The sequence below is a fragment of the Pristiophorus japonicus genome, chromosome 1, assembly GCF_044704955.1.
Source record: "Pristiophorus japonicus isolate sPriJap1 chromosome 1, sPriJap1.hap1, whole genome shotgun sequence".
Classification (NCBI taxonomy): Eukaryota; Metazoa; Chordata; class Chondrichthyes; family Pristiophoridae; genus Pristiophorus; species Pristiophorus japonicus.
In genome coordinates, this window is record NC_091977.1 from 200,832,222 (window position 1) to 200,859,450 (window position 27,229).

Below are 27,229 nucleotides of genomic sequence, written 5' to 3' on the forward strand. Positions count from 1 at the left end.
GAATATTGAGGGAATCGAGGGATATGGGGATAATGCAGGAAAGTGGAGTTGAGGTAGAAGATCGCCAATGCTGTGACCCTAGACTGTGGTTAGGGAGGGGGGTGGAATCTGTGGCAGGAACCAAAGACATTGGCTTTGGCCTTCCTAATGTTTAACTGCAAGAAATTAGTACTCACCCAAGACAATCATTCTGACAACATAATGGAGGAATTGAGAGTGGTGGAGAGATAGGGCTGGATGTCTTTTTCTTCTGGTGATCTTGCTAAAGGGGTATCTTGTCGATGAGGAAAAGGAGAGCACCAAGGTTAGATCTTTGGGGGACTCGAAGTAATAGTGTGAGGGTGGGAAGAGAAGTCACTGTTGAAAATGCTTGACTTCAGTTGGTTAGGTCAAGCGAGGGCAGTTCCAAAGAGCTGGACAATAGAGGAGAGGCATTGGAGGAGGATGGTGTGGACGGCCCATGCCAAAGGCTGCAGAGAAGTTGAGAAGGACACGACAGCGGGTTAGGATATCATAGTCAAAGTCAGAAGATGCCATTTGTGACTGATTCGGGCCGTTTATGTGCAATAGCAGACATCAAAATCTGCTCAGAGATTCAAATATGCAGTTGCAGGAAAGGTGGGTATGGATTTAGTAGGTGATCTGTTCAAGGGCTTTGGAGAGGAAAGGGAGGTTGGAGATGGGACAGTAGTTTGCAAGGACAGAGGGGTCGAGGGTTAGTCTTTTGAGGATGGAGGTAGTAGTGATTTAGAAGGGAAAAGGGACTTGAGAAGGAACCACTTTTAATGTCCGCTAGTATGGGGATCTAGAAAGGGTATGTGGGAATATGGTCTCGGCAGCAGGAGGTAGTCTCATGGACAAGTTGCGTTTGTCTGAGGTATGAAGGGAGATGGGAGAGCAATGCAGGATCAGGGTTGGGACAAAGAGGAGTCACAGGGAAGACCTAGCTTGGCAGGCAAGGGGAAGATGTACTAAACAGGAGGTGATGGCATTCCCATGGCATTGCGATTCGTGTCTGTCTTGTTAGTAAAGGTTACATTTGGGAAGCATGGTTAAGCTAAACTTGGTGAATTAATGCAATGCACCATGTAGCTAGTACCTAGTGCCCATGGTGGAAGGGGATAGATATTGAGTGCAGTGGTAGGGGAGCCAATCAAGTGGCCAGCACTGTCCAAGCTGGTGGGCTTGTTGGGTATTGTTGCAGCTGTACCCATTTGGTGAAAGTTCTAACACACTCCTGATTTGAGTTTTGTAGATGATAGAGAGGCGGTGAGCCACTCAGCATAGAGTACCAGTCAGTCTTTCATAAATCTTTCTTGAACTATCTTTAGTAGTTGTCTGGTTCTCAGTGGAGGTATACAAGTATCATGCAGTATGGAAATGGTACACAACAAGAACAACAACAACCTGAACAACTTTGAGGTCTTATTGCTACTGATAATCCAGTTCTCCCTTCAGCTTTGTAATAACGATGTGCATTTCTCTTTTGTAGCTATTGTGGATGATGAAAGACTCTCTGCGGAGGAAATGGATGAGAGGAGGCATCAGAACATTGCCTATGAATATTTATGCCACTTAGAGGAGGCCAAACAGTAAGCACCATTTGAATGTTTTACTTAATAGTGAGAAATAGAATTTGTGATCATAAATGTTCAGAAAAAAAATCCCTTTTTGAAGTAGAAATCTGCCTAGCATTTTTATTCCAAAAAATGTGGAATCTGGTGGCATCAAGGCTAGACACTGTCATTTAGAAAGGAGTAATGGCGCTCTCTGACATATCAGCTTGGCTCGATTGGTACCACTCTCTCCTGAGTCTGTCCTCCCAATCCGTAAATTGTGTGTATAATCGGAGCTGACTCTGCAGTCTAGGCTATTGCAGTGTTAGAGGCACCACTTGAAATGAGAGGGACTGAGACTCTGCCCGTTCTAACAATATAAGTGGATGTCAAAAACCCCATGGAAATATTGAAAGATGAGTAGTTAGAAATGTCTTCCTCTGTTCTGGCCATTGTTTCTTCCTCAACCAAAACCATCAAAAGCAAACTAACTGTTCATTCATCTCATTGGAATCTTGCTCTGTGCAAAATGGTTGTTACTTTTTCCTGTTGTTCATAGTAATTCTTTGTCCGTGATGCAGCTTGAAAAATGTGATGATCCATTAAACAAATGCAGATCTTTTTATTTCTCACAGACCAGGAAAGTCCAAGTTGGATCCCTGAACTGTGCTTAGCTAGAGCAAAAGTAGGGACACAATAATTAGCTTAGTGCCACTGGTGTGGTGAGGGAAACATTGCATTCAGCTATGGCGCATCCCACAATGGAACAGCTTGCTGATGCTTACTGTCTAGGCTCACACATGAATAATGGGCATTTGGATAAGGTGTCATGGAACAACTTATAGCCATAGAACTGTATCCCAACAATGAGTCAATGGCCTGAACTTTGCAGTCAGCGGCAAAAGAACTGCGCTTGCCATTCACTATGCTTACAGCTGCCCACAGACTTTTCATGGGCTTTTGCATGGCAACTTGCGATCATTGTGCATCTGATAGTGTGGCAGGGGATCTACGACCTTTGTGAACAGGTTAAGCAACACTGTGTCTCTTCAACTAATCAGATTGAAGAATTGTTACTGAGACATGCAGAGTCTAAACCAGGAAGTGCAAGTTAGAATATTTAATTCAATGTATAATCATGTATAGAAAGCTAATTAAGGAGAAGAAAAGAAAGATGGGATTGAGAAGGAAAGATAAGGGACAAAGAAAAAGTTAGAAAAATTAGCTCGGAATTTGCGGTCAGCGGCAAAGCAAAGGTATTCGCCGCTGGCCCTGAAGAAAGCTGATCTCTGTGGCGATAAGTTTGCCTTTTTTTGACGCGTAATTCATTTCAGTATAGTATAGTGGGGATTCCCTCGTGCGATCTGCTGCAACATCCACAAGCTGTCTAAGCAGCCAATCACATTGCAGAATTCTCTCAGATAGGGAACCAGGAACTAACGAGCTGTTTTTATTCTGAATTTAAAAAAATATTACACTGAGCAAAACAAAGATCTCCTATGGTACAGTGTGACGTTCGAAATCCGGAAACCCCGGGACCGAGGCCGTTCCAGTTTCTGGGTATTTCTGGATTTCGGGACATCTTTGCCTGGGCCGAGGGAGGGAGGTAGGGGGTGGGGGGTGCCAGAAGCTGCGGGGAGGGGGTGTGGCTGCGGTTGGGGGGTGGGGGGGGGGGCGAGGGGAGGGCGGGCGGGGAGTGGGTGGGGTGTGCCAGAGGCCGGGCAACCGAGGCGGGGGGGGTCTTGATTTGGGAACATTTTCCGGTTTCTGGATAGCCCTGCCACGGAACGGCCCAGATTCCGGAACTCCGGATTTTAGACGTCACACTTGTAGAACCTGAAATATCAAACTTTTTTTAAAAAAAAACAAAACAATTGTTTCTTTACATTCCTTAAACTAATTTTTATCACAATGGAAAAATTTGTCATTCCACAAATTAAAAAAAAAAAAAGTTTTTCAGGCCAGAACGTTTGTTCAGCAGTCAGTACACTGTTAAATCCCCAGTTACACCTAATCCAACAAGGCTTAACATTTAATATCTTATTTAGCAGCGATTCCTGATTACAGATTGTTAGCTATTTGGATGGGTGGGGATGGTGTCCACAGCACAGACAGTGTGTCAGAGCAGTGAATGAATGACCGCAACTTTTACGTTTAGGTGCGCCTGCGCTAAATCCTGAAGTAGCTGTCAGTTTCAAAGGGGTAATAACGGCAAACACTGTTAGTTCACTGTTATTATCCACTGCACGTTCCGGCCCATTATTTAAATGTTTTAAAAAATTTTCAAGTGATTAAAATCTGAAGGAATGAGACTCCACACTTATAAAAGTTAATTTTCATACCAAAGAGGTGATTTGGTAGTAATTAAAAATTCATTTATACCTGAATGGACAAGTCCTAACTTTTTCTGGTGTGTTTAATGGGTCCATGTCACAAATTCATGCCCTTGGATGTATTTCAATGCCCAGTCTCCCGGTGCGATATTGTTCATGAAACTTGTGGAGGAGCAGGGCAACTCGGTCAGCAACCTCCGGATTTCTGCCTTTAACTGCATATGTGCAGATACCAGAGGTCACTGTCCAATTTACTCCTTAATGGTGAGTGTTGATGGCCTCGCCGTTATTCTTGTCGCAAAATCCATTATTTTAGGGAGGGGAGGGAGTAAATTAACGAGAAAAAATACCTCTCTCCAAGTTTTACCTGTACGCACACTCAAAGAAATATAGATGTTATATTCTGGAGGAATTGATGCAGCCTATGTTGTAGTACCAGTTTGATACTAGATTTGTAATACTGGTGTAAATCCGTCACCAGATTATTGGTACAGTAGCTTAAACTGTTCAACTTTACCTGGCCTTTTGGAAGGAGTTGGTTCAGTTTCTGTCTGTCTTGATATTAAGAATTGGGAGCTCAATCATGGGTGACTCATATGCTGTCACTACATTAAACTCCAGAGTGCTGATTCCGTAACTAAATGGTTTATTAAATTGATTCCATTCTGATTTTTGTTGGAAAGAAGCTTTTTTGTCTACAAAGATCAATTTGATGCAAACTATTGCTGATACGAGGCAACCTATAATTTAATTGTTACAATGCTTTTTGAAAATTTAAGGCTATGACTTGCTGCCTTTCCAGCTAGGGTAAGTTTTGATTTTGTTTATAAAAATACTGCAGTGTAATTATAGATCATCAAATTGATTGAAGGTTAAAATGTCATGAGCAAAAATAAGTTACAAGGCATCTGGTGTGATTTTAGATTATTTGGAAGCCTTATTGCATTCTCTTTGTACACTTTATAGCCTTGGGCCCAAGGAGGTTCAGCTTGATGCAGCTTTTAAAAGGAACCTCTCATTGCTGTAAAATACTGAAACAGCTGGCGGGGATTGCTTGTGACGTCACTAAATAAAAAGGATGTTGGATAAATTTCTAAAAATGCAACTATTATTTAAAACAAATACATTTTTTATAACAAAGTTCGATATGACACTGTTGCTTAGTAACAACAAAAGTTTCTGCTAATTAATTTACCTAATGCATCTTTTACTAACCGATAAATCTGAAAACGTCCCATTCATGTAGTGACACACTGTTGATGAACTAAATTTGTTTGCTGCTCTTTTATTTGTTCAGATTTATGAACTACTACAGATATTAACACTAATGTAGGAAACAAAATCATTTGACTTATTTTGGTTTATTTTATGATCAAAACTCGGCATTTCATTGGTTTGATGTTGGGATTCCATTATCATTTTCACACACTAGAAATTTTGATAGTGAATTACAGGCCAGGTAAGGTCTAAGAATTCAACATCCAGCATAGTTCAGCTTTGATTTTGTTATTTTAACAGTTCATTTTCATTTCTTTGAGCTATGCCTCAAAAATCCTTAGCAATTGAGAGTCTGATAACATTTGAACTTCGTACATTTGAATACCATCTGAAGCTGAACTTCATTGTGTTTTTGCACACAATGCCATAAATGGTATTGCAGAAAGTATCGACATTTTTTGTGGGAGGCATATCTTTCATAATTTTCATGAATATATCTGCTGCATTTGCAATTCTAGTTTGGTACCGACTAAAACTTGGATGATTATCCTTATTTTGTAATTATTGCCTTCGACATGTTTGTGTTGATCAATCTCTGTATCTTAGGACATTGTTTTCTGTGAAGGATGGGAGCTCAAACCTTTTTCGATGACCCCAGCTTCAATTACATGACTGAAGTCAGATCTTCTTGATGAGTACTGATAGAGACAGTAGATCTAATCTACCTGGGTAAGGATATCCAGAGATATGGATCAACAGCAGGTAAATACAGATCAGCCATGAGTTAATTGAAGACTCAAGGGACTGAATGGCCTACTCCTGTTCCTGTTATGAAGAGCTTTCCTTATTGGTTTGCAGGTTTAGTTGGATACATCAACAAGTGTGGTCTGATGATTGATTATTTTTTAGGGACTAATCTAATCAAAGTTTGACAGAAAATAACAACTTGCATTTATATAGCGCCTTTGACATAGTAAAACGTCCCAAGGCGCTTCACAGGAGCATTATCAAAAGAAATTTGACACCAAGCCACAAAAGGAGATATTAAGGCAGATATTTGATCAAAGAGGTCAGGTTTAAGGAGCGTCTTAAAGGCGAAAAAGGAGGTAGAGCGGCGGAGAGGTTTAGGGAGGGAATTTTAGAGCTTGGGGCTTCGGCAGCTGAAGGCAAGGCCACCAATGCTGGAGCGATTTAAAATCGGCATGTGTAAGAGGCCGGAATTGGAGGAGCGTAGATATCTTGGGGTGGGGGTTTGTAGGGCTGGAGGAGGTTACAGAGATGGGGAGGTGGAGGGATTTGAAAACCAGGAGGAGAATTATAAAATCTAGACATTACTCAAACGGGAGCCAATGTAGGTCAGCGAGCATGGGTGATTAGTGAACGGGACTTTTTATGAGTTAGGATACGGGCAGCAGAGTTTTGGATAAACTTCGGTTTATGGAGGGTGGTAGATGGGAGAGGCCGGCCAGGATCGTGTTGGGATAGTCAAGTCTAGAGGTGAAGGTTTCAGCAGCAGATGAGCTGAGGCAGGGGCAGACTTGAATGATTTAAGAAGTGGAAATAGGCTGTCTTGAATGAGCTTCTATAATCCAAATGACTACTTTATCAGAACGACAGGATGTTGTAACTTTTGCTGCGATGTTTGAAGAGAAGTCTCTTTTCCATTGCCAGTGTGTTTTTCTCATCACTCTGGCAAAACCACCCCAATGTGCCTAGTGGATAAAGGTACTGTCTATTGCGGTACTAGGAACAAAAGAACATGTAATTGATTCCTGTTCAGTGCTAGGTTTGCTGACCTTAACTGAGGTAGCAACTGGGATGTTGCAATTGCTCTCCTCCTTGGGCCAGGGAGAAGAAAAATAAACCAGGGTTCATATATCTGATCACTATCTATCTAGTGACCTGCTTAAAAGTGGTCTCTGGAACTATATTAGAGGATGAGTACTCTCCTTCTGGAGAGAGGTTAGAGGAGATATGAAAAACAATTTGTGTTACCAATCTGCTTTTGATATGTAGCATTTGATCGTTCACAATTCACACTCCGTCACAATCAGTAATCTTTTACAAGCAGTATTCTACTATGTTCATTTTGTTCTCTTTTTGTTGAACACAAATTATATATACCCAGACCTATCGATGAATGCCAATGGAATTCACACTAGATTTGTCTCACTTGAAAATACATGATGAATTTTGCAGAATCTTTGTGTTAGATCTTGTCACTTTCTAATTCTCTTGGAATTTCTAATTAAGAGATACTTTTATAAAAAATTAGTGCAGGGAGAAAATTTACTGTGTTGGCTGCTGATGGAAAGATAGAGATTGATCATAAAGGATGCTATTCCATCCACACAGTTGCACATTGACTATTATTGCTTATTCCTAATTGGTTGCTCAAGATGCTCTGATAATGATTGCTAGGGTCTGGTGCAAGCAGAAAAGGAATTTGGAGATGCAGCGAGTCTGTTTTGATGGAGTAGTTCATAGAATCCATGTTTGTGGCCAACTGTAGTATTCTGCTGGAATAAAACCAGATCTCTCCTTGCTGGGATGCATGAAACTCCAATCCAATATGACGTAAGCTTCCGTCACCGTCGAGGCAATGTCTTTGCTGAGATGTTATGCTTCCAGTGCTGCAATATGTCAGAGTGTTTAAGTTGATTTAAATTACATACCCACATCGTGTTGAGACCATGTAAATGATTGCACAACATTTTAAGTTATAACATAAGAACATAAGAAATAGGAGCAGGAGAAGGCTATACGGCCCCTTGAGCCTGCTCTGCCTTGGCTGATCTGATCTTGGCCTCAACTCCACTTTGCTGCCTGTTCCCTATAACGCTCAACTCTCCTATCGTTCAAAATATATGCCTTGATATATTCAATGACTCCACTTCCACAGCTCTCTGAGGTAGAGAATTCCAAAGATTCACAACCCTCTGAGAGAAGAAAGTCCTCCTCATCCTCATCTTAAATGGGTGACCCCTTATTCTGAAACTATGCCCCCTAGTTCTAGATTCCCTCCACAAGGAGAAACATCCTCTCAGTATCTAACCTGTCAAGCCCCCTCAGAATCTTTTATGTTTCAATAAGATCACCTCTCATTCTTCTAAACTCCAATGAATACAGGTCCAACCTGCTCAATCTTTCCTCATAAGACAACCCCTTCGTCTCGAGATTCAACCTAGTGAACCTTCTCTGAACTGCCTCCAATGCGAGTATATTCCTCCTTAAATAAGGAGACCAAAACTGTACACAATATTCCAGGTGTGGTCTCACCAATGCCCTGTACATTTGTAGCAGAACTTCCCTACTTTTGTACTCAACACTTGCAAGAAAGGCCAACATTTCATTTCCCCTCTGAATTTGCTTGCTGTATCTGCATGCTAACCTTTTGTGTTTCATGTACGAGGACATCCAGATCTCTGTACCGCAGCATTCTGTCATCTCTCTCCATTTAAATAATATTTTGCTTTTCTATTCTTCCTACCAAAGTGGATAACCTCACATTTTCCCACATTATACTCCATCTGCCAATTTTTCCCCCACTCCCTTAACCTGTCTATATCCCTTTGCAGACTCTGTCCTCCTCACAACTTGCTTTCCCACCTATCTTTGTATCATCAGCAAATCTGACTACAATACACTCAGTCCTTCATCCAAGTCATTAATATAGATTGTAACTAGTTGATGCGCTTGCACTGATCCCTGTGGCATCCCACTAGTTACAGTTTGCCAAACTGAACATGACCCATTTATCCTGACACTCTGTTTTCTGTTAGTTCGCCAATCCTCTGCATGCTAATATATTACCCCCAACACCATGAGCTCTTATCTTGTAGAGTAACCTTTTATGTGGCGCCTTATCAAATGCCTTTTGGAAATCCAAATACACTACATCTACTGGTTCCCCTTTATCCACTCTGCTCGTTACATCCTCAAAGAACTCCAGCAAATTTGTCAAACATGATTTCCCTTTCATAAAACCATGTTGACTCTGCTTGATTGTATTGATTTTCTAAATGTCCCACGACGGCTTCCTTACTAATGGATTTCAGAATTTTCCCAACGAAAGATGTTTGGCTAACTGGTCTATAGTTTCCTGCTTTCTGTCTTGCCTTTCATGAATAGGGGCATTACATTTGTGGTTTTCTAAAAAAAAAAATAAACTCAAAAAATAATAGAGAATGGATTATAAGAGTAAATTTGCAAGAAATATAAAAACAATAAGAGCTTCACAGGTATATAAAAAGGAAGCAAGTAGTTTAAAGTAAAATTGGTCCCTTAGAAGATGAGACTGAGGAATTAATACTGGGGAACAGGGAAATGGCAGAAACTTTGAACAAATATTTTGTATCGGTCTTCATGGTAGAAGACACTCAAAACATCCCAATAATTGATACTCAAGGGGCTATTGGGGGGAACTTAAAACAATGACCATCACTTACCTGACCCCGCCACACAGCAATGCCCCCCCCCCCAGACATGAAAAGCCACGGCGCGGCCTTGGACAACGTGGACCACTTTTCATACTTCGGGAGCCTACTATCAGCAAGGGCAGATATCGACGACGAGGTTCAACACCGCCTCCAGTGCGCCAGCGCAGCCTTTGGTCGCCTGAGGAAGAGTGTGTTCAAAGACCAGGCCCTCAAATCTGACACCAAGCTTATGGTCCACAGAGCTGTAGTGATACCCGCCCTCCTGTATGGCTGAGACGTGGACCATGTACAGTAGACACCTCACATCTTTGGAGAAATAATACCAATGATGTCTCCACAAGATCCTGCAAATACCGTTTGGAGGATGGACGCACCAACGTCAGTGTTCTCGATCAGGCCAACGTCGAAGCACTGACCACACTCAACCAGCTCCGTTGGGCGGGCCACATTCTCCGCATGCCCGACACAAGACTCCCAAAGCAAGCACTCTACTCGGAACTCCTACACGGTAAGTGACCCAGGTGGGCAAAGGACACCCTCAAAGCCTCCTTGATAAAGTGCAACAGCTCCCATCGACACCTGGGAGTCCCTGGCCAAAGACTGCCCTAAGTGGAGGGAGAGCATCCAGGAGGGTGCGCTGAGCACTTCGAGTCTCGTCACCGAGAGCATGCAGTAAACAAGTGCAGGCAGCGGAAGGAGCATGCGGCAAATCAGACTCCCCACCCACTCTTTCCTTCAACGACTGTCTATCCGACCTGTGACCGAGACTGTAATTCCCGAATTGGACTGTAGTCACCTGAGTACTCCCTTTTAGAGTGGAAGCAAGTCTTCCTCGATTTCAAGGGATTGCCTATGATGATCCATTTTGGCAGGAAAAATAAAAAGTAAATTATTTAAATGGAGCGAGATTACAAAATGCTGCAGGACAGAGGGACCTGGGGGCCCTTGTGCATGAAACACAAAAAAAGTTAGTGTGCAGGTACAGCAATTAATCAGGAAGGCAAAAAGAATGTCTGCCTTTATTGCAAGGGAGAAGGAGTATAAAAGCAGAGAAGTCCGGCTACAACTGTATAGGGTATTGGTGAGGCCACACCTAGATTACTGTGTACAGTTTTGGTCTCCTTATTTAAGGTGGGATATACTTGCATTGGAGACACTTCAGAGAAGGTTCACTAGGTTGATTCCTGAGATGAAGGAGTTGACTTATGAAGAAAGGTTGAGTAGATTGGGCCTATACACATTGGAGTTTAGAAGAATGAGAGGTGATCTTATTGAAACATAAAAGATAATGAGGGTGCTCGACAAGGTAGATGCAGAGAGGATGTTTCCACTCATGGGGAAATCTAGAATTAGGGGGCATAGTTTCAGAATAAAGGGTCGCCCATTTAAAACAGAAATGAGGAGGAATTTCTTCTGAGGGTTGTAAATCTGTGGAATTCATTGCATCAGAGTGCTGTGGAAGATGTGTCATTGAATATATTTAAGGTGGAGGTAGACAGATTTTTGAACGATAATGGAGTCGAGGGTTATGGGGAACGGGCAGGGAAGTGGAGCCGAGTCCAAGATCATATCAGTCACGATCCTATTAAATGGCGGAGCAGGCTCGAGGGGCCAATGGCCTACTTCTGTTTCTATTATGTTTTCCAATCCGCTGGGACATTTTCAGAATCTAGGGAATTTGGGAAGATTACAACCAATGCATCCACTATCTCTGCAGCCACTTTTTTTTTTAAGACCCTACGATGCAGGCCATCAGGTCCAGGGGACTTGTCCACCTTTAGTCCCGTTAGTTTGCCTAGTACTTTTTCTGAGAATTGTTTAAATTTCCTCCCTCCCTTTTGCACCCTAATTTTCTACTATTTTTGGAATGCTTTTAGTGTCTCTACTGTGATGACACATACAAAGTATTTGTTCAAAGTCTCTGCCATTTTTGTTTCCCATTATTAATTCCCCAATCTCATCCTCTTAGGGACCAACATTTACTTTGAGCTACTTTCTTATATACTTGTAGAAGCTCTCATTCTGTTTTTATATTTCTTGCTAATTTACTCTCAATCTATTTTCTCCCTCTATTTGTTTTTTAGTCTTCCATTGGTTTCTAAAATGTTCTCAATCTTCAAGCCTACCACTAATCTTTGCAACATTGTATGCCTTTCTTTCAATTTGGTACCATCCTTAATTTCCTTAGTTAGCCACGGATGGCCCATCCTTCTCATAGTCTCTCAATAAAATATATTATTGTTGAGAATTATGAAATATCTCCTTAAATGTCTGCCACTGCTTATCTACCGTCTGACCTTTTTAATCTATTTTCTGAGTCCACTTTAGTAAACTTTGTCTCCATTCCATTGCTTATTGCTTTTATTTTGGTTTAAGACTCTAATTTCAGACCCAAGTTTCTCACTCAAACTGAATGTAAAATTCTAACATGCTAAGCTAGAGGATCCTTTGCTATGAGATCATTAATTAATCCTGTCTCATTACACATTACCAGACCTAAGACAGCCTGCTCCCTGTTTGGTTCCACAACATACTGTTCAAGGAAACCATCCCGGATACAATCTATGAACTCTTCCTCAAGGCTATCTTTGCCAATTTGAATTGTCCAATCTATAGGAAGATTAAAGTCGCCCACGATTATTGCAGTACCTCTCTTACAAGCCTCCATGATTTCTTGATTTATACTCTGTCCTACAGTGTAGCTACTGTTGGGGAGTCTATGGACTACTCCCACCAGTGACTTCATTTCCTTGCTGTTTCTTATCTCCACCCAAACTCATTCTACATCTTCAACTTCTGAGCCAATATCATTTCTCGCTACTGTACTGAACTCATCCTTTATTAACAGAGGTGCCCCACCTCCGTCTCCTTTCTGCCGATCCTTCCAAAATGTCAAGTACTGCTGAATATTCAGCTCCCAGCCTTGGTCACCTTGCAACCACATCCCTAATGGCTATCAGATCATTACCATTTATTTCTATTTGTGCGGTCAACTCATCTACCTTGTTATGAATGCGCTGCGTGCATTCAGATAACGAACCTCCAATTTTGTCTTTTTACCATTACCATTTTCCCTACTCTGAACCTATTTGCTGGTGCACACTTGTGTTTGTACATTTGAAACCAATAATTATCATGACTTTTTTTTAAGCCATCAACAGATTCTATGCCATTAGAAGAACAGACAGCTGGCTTAACAGCTTTGGACACTATATAACACAGGCTCCATATACTTTCTTCAAATATTTCTAGGATCTCTCTGTCACAGGGTCGCACTCCTCCACCCCTCGCCTGCCCCTCTGCTCCTTGGCGTCTCCCCCCCCCCCCCCCCCCCCGTTTGTCTTTCCATTTTTCCTTTGCTGAGTCGCCATTTTTGTTATTGATATGCATCACCCTCTACCCCTCACACAACAGACCTCGAAGAGTCTATCTGTGTCTTCAGTTCCCTCTCTCAGTAGCTCGATTGTCTAAGGCAGCCCAAATAGTATTTTCAAAAAAATTAGCACACTTAATAACCGGTCATGAATTATAATTTAGCATTTACCTACCCACTGTAGTTCAGGCCAAACATCCTTTATTCATTCAGCTATCTTCTCACTCTACTGATCTAATATCCTTTTATTTTATTCAGATCTTTTGTATCCTCAGCTATGTCACCATTTCTTGTGGCATGAGCAGCAGTAAATAAAGAAATCATTTGCCTTTATATAACACTCTCCATGACCGCGAGACATCCTCAAGTGCATCATAGCCAATAAACTACACCAGTTAACATATTTCAATTCATTCAATATTTATAGGCTATTCAGGCTAGTTTGGATGGAATGTTTTGTTATGGTTGATCATTTTTATTGCACCTCTCATCAGGACTGTGTGTGGGGGCAAGGCAGCTAAACAAATCATTCAAAGACCCAAATTTTAGCCACAGAAAAGTTACCCGTGGTGCGAGATACAATTTGGCCACTTTAATTTTGGAATGTAATAGATTTCCAGTGAATCTTAGTTCGGCAGTCATCTTTTGTAAGGAAAGTTGCTTAATTTTGATTCTAGTGTTGGATTTTGTACAAATTTGAACTTTGGTCAGGCACGAACCATTGGTGTGATCCAGTGGCAGATCTGCAATACAGTTGTAGCATGCTGGGTAGTCTGCAGGTATTGGTCACCAAATGGATAATTCCAATTCATTTTTGAGGGATGAAATTATTTGGAAAGTATGTCTGAATTGTAATTAACATTTTTCCTTGAACTGATCAATACTTGAAGAAATTCTGAGGTGACAAAGTTCTGTATTTTCTAGTTGAATGCATCCCTAATGCATTTTGCAGAGCTTTTAGAGAGCCAAAAGAGCAATGCAAGGAAGGAAATACTTATTCCTGATGGGCACGAATATTAATGCTTGCAACAGCAGTGTCTCAAGCAGTGCGTGTGCGCCTGTCGACATGCCCCCTAATGTGAATGAGCTGATAACGGCAAACAAACCAAACCAGTGAACTGCAAGATTGGCGCCAAATTGACTCAACTGCTATACAAAAATGTCCATCGCCTGCTGAGGTTAACCTCTTGCTGATGTGGTAAGAACAGTCACGCGAATGCAAATTGAAACTCTTTGTATCAAATGCAATCGTCCTGTTTGATGCTACACTTTTTTTCCTGAACTTGATCTGAGAGAGTTAATTAATTTTGTTGCTTTACCTTTGTTGAGTTTTCCGACTGCTAATGAGGCTGATCTTTTTAAATGACACATAAGCAGTTCACAAATAATTTAGGACAAGCCATTCAATAATCACTGGCATAGAGGAAGGTTCTTTTGCACAGCTCTGTTCCACACAACCTGATATGCTAGAGTCACTGCATTGGGCGGTTTATTGAATTTTTTACTGAAAGCTTTTCTGTTTTTTAAGTTGATATCTCATGATCTTCACTTTTTTAAGGAATAAACATCTGAACCTTTTGCAAAATCCTCATCACTGTGCTCATCGTTGGTGCTGAAATGACAGAGCATTTGAGACCTGAATTAAGAGACTTTTTAAAAAAAAAAAATTCATTCTCAGGATGAGTGTTGCTAGCAAGCCTGTCATTTGTTGCCCATCTATGGTTGCCTTGACACCTGAGTGGCTTGCTAGGTCACTTAAGAGGGTAAAAGAGTCAATCATGTCGGTTGGAACTAGTCACAGGCTAAACCGGGTAAGGATGGCAGCTTTCCTTCCCTGAATGTCAATAAAAGTTAGGCTTTTATGACAATCCCATAGCTTCATGATCACTTTTACTGATTTAAAAAAAAATATATATATTGAATTCAAATTCTCCAACTGCCATGGTGGGATATGAACTTGTGTTTGCTGGATTATTAGTCCAGGCCTCTGGATTGCGAGTCCAGCAACATCACCACACTAATGTACCCTTTGTTGCGACAAAGCAATTACATAGGTTTCCCATTGCACTGTATTTTTAAAAAAAATCACAGGTAACTTCTCACTCTGGTAAAAATGATTGCTGTTCATCATACTGCTTCTCTGTTGCACATTGCTTTGCTATGTTGAATTATTTCTTCTTCAATCAGCTGCACAATTTGTATCGACGACAGGGTTAAGGCACCCATTCCTCCTACTGGAAAGACCAGTCGCATAATCCAGATGAGGGTACAGCAATTATACTCCCAAAAAATTAAGAAATAAATTTCCATGCACTTTAGTATTTTTCTCACCTCTGTTCTGTCATATGAAGCAAATGAATTGCCTTTAAAATATCATTAAATTCAAAATTAATTGTTTCGTTGTGTGTTGCACCTTGAACTATTGAACGATAAAGAGGCGAGATTTCAATTCAACACTAATATTTTAAAATGCTTTTGAGACCTGCTGCACAATTTTCATCTGTTGTCTTTACTTGCCTCTATTCAAGCTTATTCTTCTTTAGATCATATGCTTAAACCTTTTTTGAAATGTTATCATACAGGTTTGACTTCACTTCCCCATTTCCCAAATAGAATACAATTAAAGGCAGAAACCTTTTCATTTCGGGATGATAAGCCTCAAAGTCCACTGTATTGCAGATCGGCCACTGGATCATACCAATGTTTTGAGCTTGATCACAATTCAAATTTGTACAAAATCCTTGCTACAACACTAGAATTAAAATGAAGCAACTTTCCTTACAAGAGATGACTACAGATCTGAGATTCATTGGAAATCTATTAAATTCCAAAATTTAATTGGCCAACTTGTGTCTCACACCACGTGTAGCTTCTCCGTGGCTAAAATTTGGGTCTTTGAATGATTTGGTTAGTTACCTTGCCCAGCAACAAGCTGATGCTTTTTAAGCTAAATTCATCCTTGCTTTGTAAGTTTCACCCCTCAATTTGTTCTTCACCAGTGCCTGCTCACTTAACTCTTGGTCCCAAAATCCCAGTTCTGAAATTGGTACTGATTGTACTTGAGTAAGATGTAACTTCCAACCCCAAGATTAGTATGTGTGACGGCACTACTGAAATTACAGGCAAAGGTCAAAACCGCACTCTTGAAAACAGAGCCATGTATGACTCGTGAGCTCACTTCTTTTTCCGGCTCCTATGTTAGCTGACATTGTTACCGGTGGTCCTTGGGTACTGTCCCCCTCTCCTCAAATCTGCTGTCATCACCCCGCTCCTCAAAAAAAACCATGACCCCCCCACCCCCCCCCCCCCAGTCCTTGCAAACTACCGCCCCATCTTCAATCTCCCTTTACTCTACAAAGTCCTTGAACGTGATGTTGCCTCCCAAATGCGTGCACATCTTTCCCACAACTCCATGTTTGAATCCCTCCAATCCGGTTTCTGCGCCTGCCACAGTACCGAAATGGCTCTCATCAAAGTCACAAATGACATCATTTGTGACAAAGGCAAACTATCCCCCCTCCTCCTTCTTGACTTGTCTGCAGCCTTTGACACAGTTGACCAGTCTATCCTTCTCCAATGCCTCTCCACCATCATCCAGCTGGGTGGGACTGCACTCGCCTAGTTCCATTCTTATCTATCTAATTGTAGCCACAGAAAATCATCTGCAATGGCTTCTCTTCCCACCCCGGCATCGTTGCCTCTGCTGTCCCTCAAAGATCTATCCTTGGCCCCTTCCTATTTCTCATCTACATGTTACCCCTTGGCGACATCATCCGAGAACACAGCATCAGTTTCCACATGTACGCTGATGACACCCAGATTCCACTTCCACTACCACTTCTCTTGACCCCTCCACAGTCTCTAAATTGTCAGACTGCTTGTCTGACATCCAGTTCTGGATGAGCAGAAATTTTCTCCAATTGAATATTGGGAAGACCGAAGCCATTGTTTTCAGTCCCTGCCACAAACTCCGTTCCCTAGCCACTGACTCCATCCCTCTCCCCAACTTCTGTCTGAGGCTGAACCAGACTGTTCGCAACCTTGCTGTCCTATTTGACCCTGAAATGAGCTTTTGACCACATATCCACAGCATAACTAAGACCGCCTATTTCCACCTCCGTAAAATCGCCCATCTCCGCCCTTGCCTCAGCTCACCCGCTGCTGAGGCTCTCATCCAAGCCTTTGTTACCTCGAGACTTGACAATTCCATTGTACTCCTGCCTAGCCTCCCACATTCTACCCTACGTAAACGAGAGGTGATCCAAAACTCGGCTGCCCGTGTCCTAACTCGCACCAAGTCCCGCTCACCCATCACCCCTGTGCTCACTGATCTACATTGGCTTCCGGTTAAACAATGCCTCGATTTCAAAATTCTCATCCTTATTTTCAAATCCATCCATGGCTTCGCCCCTCCCTATCTCTAATCTCGTCCAACCACACAACCCCCCAGAGATGTCTGTGTTTCTCTAATTCTGTCCTCTTGAGCATCCCTGATTTTAATCGCTCAGCCATTGATGGCCTTCTGTTGCTTAGGCCCTAAGCTCTGGAACTCGCTGCCTTAACCGCTCTCCCTCTCTTTCCTCCTTAAGACATACCTCTTTGACCAAGCTTTTGGTCACCTGTGCTAACTTCTACTTGTGTGGCTCGGTGTCAAATTTTTTATCTCATAATACTCCTATGAAGCGCCTTGGGACATTTCGCAATGTTGAAGGTGCTATATAAATACAAGTTGTTGTTGTTGTTAGGTTCATACATGAATGACCACGATAACCATCTTCAGCTACTTCATCAATGACCTTCCCTCCATCATAAGGTCTGAAGTGCGGATGTTCGCTGATGACTGTACCGTGTTCAGTTCCATTTGCAAATAATGAAGCAGTGCATGCCCACATGCAGCAAGACCTGGATGACATTCAGGCTTGGGCTGATACGTGACAAGTAACATTTGCGCCACACGTGCCAAACAGTGACCATCGGCAACAAGTGAGTCTCTCACCACCTCCCCTTGATATTCAACAGCGTTACCCCATCGCTGAATCCCCCACTATCAACATCCTAGGGGACACCATTGATCAGAAACTTAACTGGACCAGCCACATAAATACTGTGGCAGCAAGAGCAGGTCTGAGACTAGGTATTCTGCGACGAGTGTCTCACCTCCGCAAAGCCTTTCCACCATCTACAAGGCACAAGTCAGGAGTGTGATCGAATACTCTCCACTTGCCTGGATGAGTACAGCTCCAACAACACAAGAAGTTCAACATCATCCAGGACAAAGCAGCCCGCTTAATTGGCACCTCATCTGCCACCGTCAACATTCATTCCCTCCACCACCGATGCATCGTGGCTGCAGTGTGTACCATCTACAAGATGCACTGCTGCAACTCACCGAGGTTTCTTCGGCAGCACCTCCCAAACCCACGACCTCTACCACCTAGAAGGACAAGGGCAACAGGCGGGTGGGTACACCATCACCTGCAAGTTTCCCTCCAAGTTACGCACCATCCTGACTTGGAAATATATCGCCGTTCCTTCATCGTCGCTTGGTCCAAATCCTGGAGCTCCCTCCCTATCAGCACTGTGGGAGTACCATCACCACACGGCCTGCAGTGGTTCAAGAAGGCAGCTCGCCACCACCTTTTTGAGGGCAATTAGGGATGGGCAATAAATTCTAGCCTTGCCAGCGACGCCCATGTCCTATGAATGAATTAAAAAAAGAGATAATAGATAGTCGCTGGTCCAAGTGTAAATGCACCCAACAAAAAATATAGACTGTCATTATGTAGGCAAAAACAGCAAATCCATTTGTGCACAGCACAATGCCATGAACAGTAGATAAGATAATTAGCCTATTCCGGTTATTACACTCATCATAAAGGGTGAGACTGAGTATCGTGTGTAGGGGGGGGGGGGGGGAAGGAAGAAGAGGAAAGGGGAAAGGGAACTCATATTAAATTTGACAATAAATCCTTATTTATATTTTTACAAATATTATACAAATAAATCCAACCTGAATAAACATTTATAAGCCAAGAAAAGATTAAATAAACCATCCTCCTACCTGTGTGAATCTGCAGCCGTCCGTGCCAGAGAGAGAGAGAGAGAGAGAGAGAGAGAGAGAGAGAGAGAGAGAGAAAGGAACGGGTGTCGGGGGGGGGGGGGGGAGGAGAAGAGAGAACAGGACCTGGCCGTGGGAGGAGCCTCACTCACGCAGCCCCAGCGAGGCCATTCAGCCAGGGCTAGGGGCTGCGTGCTTCGGGCCCCTCCCACATAGTTCGGCGCCTGGAGCTACTGCACTTGCGTGCCGACTAGCGTGCATGTGCAGAGGTCCCGGCACTGTTTTCAGCGCCGGGACCTGGCTCTGCCCCCCCCCCCCCACAGCTCGTGCTGGCTGCGCCGAGGGCCAGAGGACCTGTAAGTAGGTGGAGAATACCGAGGAGGGGCGCCCGTTTTTTTTCTTGTGGAAACTTGGCCCCTATATGCCTTAGAATTACTTGAATAATATCTCAGTTAAGTCGTGAGAAAACCTTTCCTGATAGGTGTCACTGGATTATGGCAGTGCTTTTTTATTCCATTCCATGTGTGACATAATTAGTGTTTATTAGACCTGTTTTATTTAATGGACAAGAAATGCCCAGTTAACACTTCTTTATTGTCCTTTTATGTCATTTAATTAAGTCACATGGCAAAATTTCAAGCTGTAACGATACAAGTAAGCTTGGGTACAAACCGGAATGGGGAGCTTAAGGGGGTGGGTTGGTTGAGAGAAGGAGGATGAACATAGATACATCATCATCATGGGCAGTCCCTCGTATCGAGGATGACTTGCTTCCACGCCAAAAAGGGATGAGTTCACAAGTGTTTCAATGAAGGACCTAATATTTCAGATCCCGAAATACATCTTGAAGGGTGGAAGATGTCTGTGCGTGGATTTATTTTTAAACGTGTGGTGGCCGTTGCACACCAACCACCACACGGGCTTGACTGAGCTAGGTCTTGGTCCAGTGGCAAGGATTACCCAAGACGACTGGAGACCAGCTGTGCTGCATGGACCTAGTGCGCACATATATCGCAGTGTGGGCTGGCCCGTGCTGCCCCTGGGCCCTCGCCTCTCCTGGTCCCCAAACTTGCGCTGCTCCCTCCACTGGGCTACTTCAGTTATTTGCTTGTAACTCCCGGCCTTAAACGATGCGGCAAGGCCCTTTAAGCTTTCCACAGCCATTGAGATCTCGGTGGGGAAGGGAGGAGTCAGCTCCACCCGGGCTTATTTACAGAAGGTAGCCAGACGAGGCCGAGTTACAGGGAAAGGATTGTGGATACAACAGGGTAATAGTATACAGTATGAGGATACATCCATTGCAACATGCTCCCTCCCACTTCTCTCTTACTCTTAACACGTTGCACATACTTGAAAAAAAGGTCAATGATCGGAATCTGAAATAAAAGCAATAAACCTGCACGGTGGGTGTGTGGTAGTGAATGATTGTTAATGTTCTGGTGCAACTCATGTTTTCCTTTGAAACAATGACTAACCTATATATTTCCATTATTTGTTATATTACTAATTAGTTGCACTAAAATACAATGAGGACAGCAGTTCTTAGCTGTTCGCTTTCTCAGTTAGCTATCTTCACGTAGTTCACTCTTCCCTTGACTCTGAGAAACCCAAGATATTTGATTAAAATGCACAGAACATGCCTAATTTAGTATGCATCTAATACACACTACAAAAGTATCTTGTGCGTTATCAACTTATTTGATGTTTTTTGGTTAATTAAGCAAGAGAAGTTTGACTGTACACGTTGCCCATGATATGCAAAGCACGAGTCATAAATAAAGTACAGTATTTGTGGGTTACACAGAGTTTATTTACACTTTTTTCCCCCCATGTGTGAGTGCCTATCAGGTGTAAAGTATGGGTAATCAAACTAAAGAAATCTGAAAATAATACACTTTGTTCTGCATGAACAGAAAGTAAAAATATTACTGTCTATTGTAGAAGATACAAATTTTCTGCCACAAAGTGAAGAATGGAAACAGTGTTTTTTAATAAAACTTTAAGAAAATAATCCACTGTCCCTTATCCAGGTTTTTAAAACACTTCCTTGGTCTGCAAGTATTTTCATTAAAGTTAATAGCGGAGGGACGAGAATAACTCTACCAGTTGTCACTTTTAAGACATTTCCAAAACCTGTATTTTGGATATTGAGCCTGAAATTCCGACGTCCCTGGCCCATACGGAGTTTCTATGGAACTGGGAAGACATCGGAAAAGCCGGTTTTCAGCGCGCAATGCGCTGAGGACATTTGTACATGGAAATTTGCGATATTTACACACATCTTGCCCAGCAAATGTCCTCAAAAATCTTGCGCCTGAAAAAGCAGATGCTTAGCCTACTTTTACAGGCACAAGTGTTTTAAAACAGACAAAAACCTATAAAAAATAAAGTTACGAAAACACATTTTATTGTTAAAAATCCTCCACAATGGTAAGTTTATTTTAAGGCATAATTTAAAAAACTTTTTTAAAAATCGGGAAAATATATATTTTTAATAAGACATTAATAACTTTAATTTAAATGAATCTTAAATATGTAGAGTATATTTTCTATTGGGGGGTTGGGGGTGGGGGGGGGTGCTCATTCATAGTAATAGGAGTTTTGTACTTATGAAACTCCTATTACTATGAATGAGAATATATTATACCTGATTGGCTGCCCAGAGCCATGTGACTCCAGCTCCAGGCCTGCGCATGTCCCAACGTGCGCACGCTGCGATGTGCAGCAAGAGGGGGCCTGTGCATCGGAAAGTTGAGCGGGCACAGCAGCTTCAGATATGTGCGTATTTTTTCTCTCATCTAGTCGAACACCCGTGGGAAGGAGAAAGCGGAATTTCTGGGCCATTGAGTTTCATGGAGTACAATGATGTGCCTTCATCTTGGAGTCTGACACCCAGGATTAAAACTTTCCAGGAGAAAAAATACCTTTACAATCTTGATTTGAAGAAAGTATTAATCCAGATTTTAAACGTCAATTTATTGCAGTAAAGAAATCGGAAATGTATCCTCATAAAAGGATGGTGTGGGGGAGAGGAAGGAAATTAGAAACTGCTGAAACAAGTAAAAGCAAAACTCTTTTGCCTTTGACAAGGTTGACCACACCATCCTCCTCCAACGCTTCTCTTCTGTTGTCCAACTGGGTGGGACTGCTCTCGCCTCATTCCACTCTTACTTATTCAGTCATAGCCAGAGGATCTCCTGCAATCCTTCTCTCTCTTTCTCTCTTTCTCTCTCTCTTTTTCTCTTTTTCTCTTTTTCTCTTTTTCTCTTTTTTTCTCTTTTTCTCTTTTTCTCTTTCTCTCTTTCTCTCTTTCTCTCTTTCTCTCTTTTTCTCTTTCTCTTTTTTTCTCTTTCTCTTTCTCTTTTTCTTTCTCTTTCTCTTTCTCTCTCTCTCTCTCTCTTTCTCTCTCTCCTTTCTCTCTCTCCTTTCTCTCTCTCCTTTCTCTCTCTCCTTTCTCTCTCTCTCCTTTCTCTCTCTCCTTTCTCTCTCTCTTTCTCTCTCTCTCTTTCTCTCTCTTTCTTTCTCTCTCCCTTTTTCTTCCTCCTCCTCCTCCTCCTCTCTCTTCCCACCCCACACCCTCCTCCAGTTGCATATTGGGAAGCGTAGAGCCAATATCTCGATTCTATCCCCCTTCCTGGCCACTATCTGAAGCTGAACCAGACTGTTTGCAACATCGGTGTTCTATTTGACTCTGAACTGAGCTCCTGAACGCATATTCTCTCCATCACAAAGACGGTCATATTCCATGTCCATAACATCGTCCCTACTTCCGCGTACCTGCTGCGGAAACCCTCATCCGTGCTTTTGTTATCTCTACAGTGTTTCCCCATTCTTGGCCAGCAGTGAGGTGGGGCCTTGGGTGTTTGGACGGTCCGTGGCCTTGACTGCGGTAAAGAATCCTCGCACATGATGGCTGTCGGCCAGTTGCTGTATCTCCTGCGCTTTCTCCATCCACCATCTGTTCTTTAGGTCCCGAGTTTTTTGTTGGACCTCGGCCTTAAGCCGTCTGTAATGCTGCCTTGCTGCTCCCAAGTTGAGTTGTAGTTTAAGGCTCAGAAATGCCCTGTGTTTGCGATCTATTAGCTCTTGGATCTCCTGGTCGTTCTCATCAAACCAGTCCTAGTGTTTCCTAGTTGAGTGACCTAGCGTCTCTTCGCAGGCACTGGGTTATGGAGGCCTGGAGGGCAGACCAAGCGCTGTGGGTATTCTGCGTCTCAGGGTCATCAAGGCACGCCAGGTTAGATGTTGGGCAGGCCACATTGTTTGCATGCCAGACACGAGACTCCCAAAGCAAGCTCTCTACTCGGAACTCCTTCACGCCAAACGAGCCAAAGGTGGGCAGAGGAAACGTTACAAGGACATCCTCAAAGCCTCCCTGATAAAGTGCGATGTCCCCACTGACGCCTGGGAATCCCTGGCCAAAAGCCACCCTAAGTGGAGGAAGTGCATTCGGGAGGGCGCTGAGCACCTACAGTCTCATTGCCAAGAGCATGCAGAAATCAAGCGCAGGCAGCGGAATGAGCGTGTGGCAAACCAATCCCACCCACCCTTTCCCACGACTATCTGTCCCACTTGTGACTGGGACTGTGGCTCTATGATTGGACTGTTCAGCCACCTAACGACTCATTTTTAGAGAGGAAGCTAGTGTTCCTCGATTCTGAGGGACTGCCGATGATGATGATGATCTCCAGAATCTACTATTTCAATGTTCTCCTAGCCACTCTCCTATCTTCCAAGCTCCATAAACTTGAACTCATCCAAAACTCTGCTGTCTGTATCCAAACTGGCACCAAATCCTGTTCATCCATCACCCCTGTGCTCGCTGACTGACACTGGCTCCCAGTCCACTAATGCCTCAATTTTTATAAATCTCATCCTTGTGTTCAAATCCCTTTTTAATGGTCTCACCCCTCCCTATCTCTGTAACCTTCTCCTGCCCTACAACCTACTCAGAACTCTGCATTCCTCCAATTCTGGCCTCTTACACATCCCCCATTCCTTTTGACCCACCATTATTGGCTGTGACTTCAGCCGCCTTCGGCTTTTTGCCACCCGTCCTGATAACTCTTCCTTTGGCTAGGTGTCAGTTTTTGTATCGTTACACTCCTGTGAGGTGCCTTTGAATGTTTTACTACTTTAAAGGCACTACATGAATGCAAGTTATTATTGATGAAGACAACAAACTAAAACACAGGACATTAGACAATGGATCAGCTCGGCACGAGAAACAGTTATTTCCCTGAGATTTTAATTACCTGAAGTGGTGATTTATAGACGAGTATTTTGTGGTCGAGTAATTAAGGCAAATGTTCTTTGATCCAATGTCGTGCTATAAAGATTATTTCCTGTTGCACTTCGGAGGTTTGAAATGTTACACAAGACTGAAACTGCAGGGGCTTCTAGCTAGTGCAGTTGAAAGCCGTATTTGTTTCACATTTTGTGCTCCACATTTGTGTTTTGCTAACAATTTTTTGCCTTGGGTGAAAGAAATAGTAATTGTCTTGTATGATGGGATGGGAAATGGCTTTGTAAATGCTTTTGAGTAGACTTGGCTGAAATCCAGGTGATACTAGCACTTGTATAGAAAAGTTATCCGGTGTTGTGGTAAGTGTTAAAAATAAAACAATAGATACAATATATTTCTGTATTTTTACACAATTAACAATACAACAAATTAAATTTGGCAACATTTTAACAACAATGTTTTCATGAAGTTTTAAATCATGGAATTTGTCATAAATATTAAGAAACTGAAATTAACACCTGTTTCCTTTCACCATATAAATACAACTGCTAACCTGGGAGAGTGGGATACGAGTTGCTAAATTTATAGTGTTGCCATACTGCAACCTTTCAGACAGGATGACCAAAGGCCAAATCTCGGTTGCTGTTTGTGGCTGATGGTTGATGGTTGATATAAACTGAACGTTTAGCATGATTCCCTTGTAGAATGGTTAAAATTCATACTTCAATAAACCTTTACTGGAAATAATGTTGATTTGAATGTTGTGCAACTGGTAGTTTAAAAATGTCTGCTGCAAGGTTTCTTGCTCCACATGACATTTACAGTTGATTTTTGTTCTTCAAATATATCAGTTAACTGATTTAGTGAAAACTGACGAGTCCTTTATATTCTAGTCCTCTATTCAAGGGCTTTCCTCAGTAATATCCAGATTTTTATTTCAGTTGTAGACTTGCAGTTTTGCGGTTGGGGTTCAAGCGCCTTGCAGTTGAACAGTGACACATGGTATGCCCACATTTTGTGGTTAGACTGCACCAGTTACTAGAATACCTCTCGCAACAGGAAGTAACATCTTCAGTATTTTAGGTCATTAACTGAATTAATTTTACAGTATTGTTGAGGCCTGTTGTCCATTCTTGAGTGCCCCCTTTTTAGTTACATTAAAGGTGACTATCAATACACAGTCTTACCGGTGTCACTGATCCATTTGTAACTAACAAAAAATGGATTTTCACCTGTGTTGAATTGTTAACTGGTATATCTTATTACTTGAAACAATATGTAGAGGGGTTAAAAAAACATGAATGATCTTGAATGCAGCATTAAGATAATTCATGGTTAATTATAATTCCCGCTCGGTAGAGGCAATTTGCATTACAGTCTGGCTTGAAAATGGTCACCTTTTAGAAGTGTTTTGTTCAATTTGTTTGCTCAGCTTGATACTTTGCAGATAGTCATGCAGCGAGAAGTCTCCTTTTTTAACTGGAGACTTTGTATAGTCAAATATCAAAAGTAGCCTGGGAATGGCTGTTCTAATGTAATTACAAGAGATTCAGTTGCCTTAACTGTTTGCTAATAATTGCACAGTATGTAGCTCCGTTGGCAATCCCTCCAATAATGAAGCAGCCCATGTGTGCATGCGGCATGACCTGGACAACGTCCAGGCTTGGACTGTTAACTGCCAAGTAATATTTGCACTGCACAAGTGCTGGGCATGACCATCTCCAACAAGGGAGAGCTTAACCACCTCCCTTTGACATTCAATGGCATTACCATTGCTAAATCCCCCACCATAAATGGTGAGGGGTCGAGTTGGTCACCATTGATCAGAAGCTCAACATAAATGCTGTGACTACTAGAGCAGGTAAGAGGCTGGGTATTTGTGCCAAGTGCCTCGTCTTCTGACTCCTACCAGACACAAGCCAGTAGTGTGATGGAATACCCTTCACTTGCCTGGATTGATGCAGGCGCAAAAGCACTCCAGAAGCTCAACACAGTCCAGGAACAAAACCGTCTAGTTGATCGGCTCCCCATCCAATAGTTTACATGCACCGTGGCTGCAGGGTGTACTATCTACAGGATGCACTGCAGCAACTCACCAAGGCATCTTTGGCAGCACCTCCCAAACCTGCAACCTCCACCTTCAAGGACAGCAGATGCATGGGAACACCTCCCAAATTCCCCTCAAGTCACACACCATCCTGAGTTGAACTAATATCGCCATTCTTTCATTAAGTCAAAATCATAGAACTCTCTGCCTAGCTGCATTGTGGGAGTACCTTCACCAGATGGACTGCAGCAGTTCAAGAGGAAGGCCAACCCCCACTACCTTCTTGAGGGTAACTAGGGATGAGCAATAAATGTCAACCGTGCCGACGATACCCATATCCTGAAGAATAATTACATAAAATTATAATTTTTTTTATCAAGGAGGATAGTGAAATGTATTTTATTCTGTTTTAATTATTTAATTAAATAAACTGGGTTGAGCCTGAATCTTGGTCTGATGGTATTTATTTGATCCACTTTTCAAAGAGGAGAATTATGTTGCAGCATGTAATACCTTCTAATATCTGGTGTGCAAAGTGAGTTCTATGTTACGATCCCTGGATCTCACTATAATTTACCTAGATAATGGGCAAGAAAGGGTAGATTCTGGATCATAGATGTAGAGAATGCATAGGGGAGTGAGTTATGTTTCTGCACCTGAGGAAAATACAAAGCATGTAATGGATAAAAGTTGATGGGAAGTAGAGACAGATGAAGGAGTTTAAAAAATATATTTTACGAGTAATTCATGATGGTGTGGATTTGGTGCGGATTTGCTGTTCTAACAATAGGAGTGCTTATGCCATGTAGGGAATAACATCTGGACCACTGATCAACAGTGACTGAATAAGCCCAATTCCATTTTTATTAAATGGAGTTCTGGGATTTTTACTAGTGGTTGGGGATTGAATTTCCTAACTCTGTCCATAGTGTCAACTCTGCTTAATTATGGCACTTTCAC

General features: G+C 42.4%; 1 protein-coding gene across 1 annotated transcript in view; it reads left to right on the forward strand.

Annotated features, from left to right (window-relative positions):
- Positions 1 to 27,229, forward strand: part of iqgap2 (IQ motif containing GTPase activating protein 2) — a 405,429-nt gene that overhangs the window by 31,570 nt on the left and 346,630 nt on the right. The window contains exon 2 of the mRNA XM_070886141.1: positions 1,493 to 1,592. Coding sequence (XP_070742242.1) covers positions 1,493 to 1,592 — 100 coding nt within the window. The remainder of the gene's footprint in view (positions 1 to 1,492; positions 1,593 to 27,229) is intronic.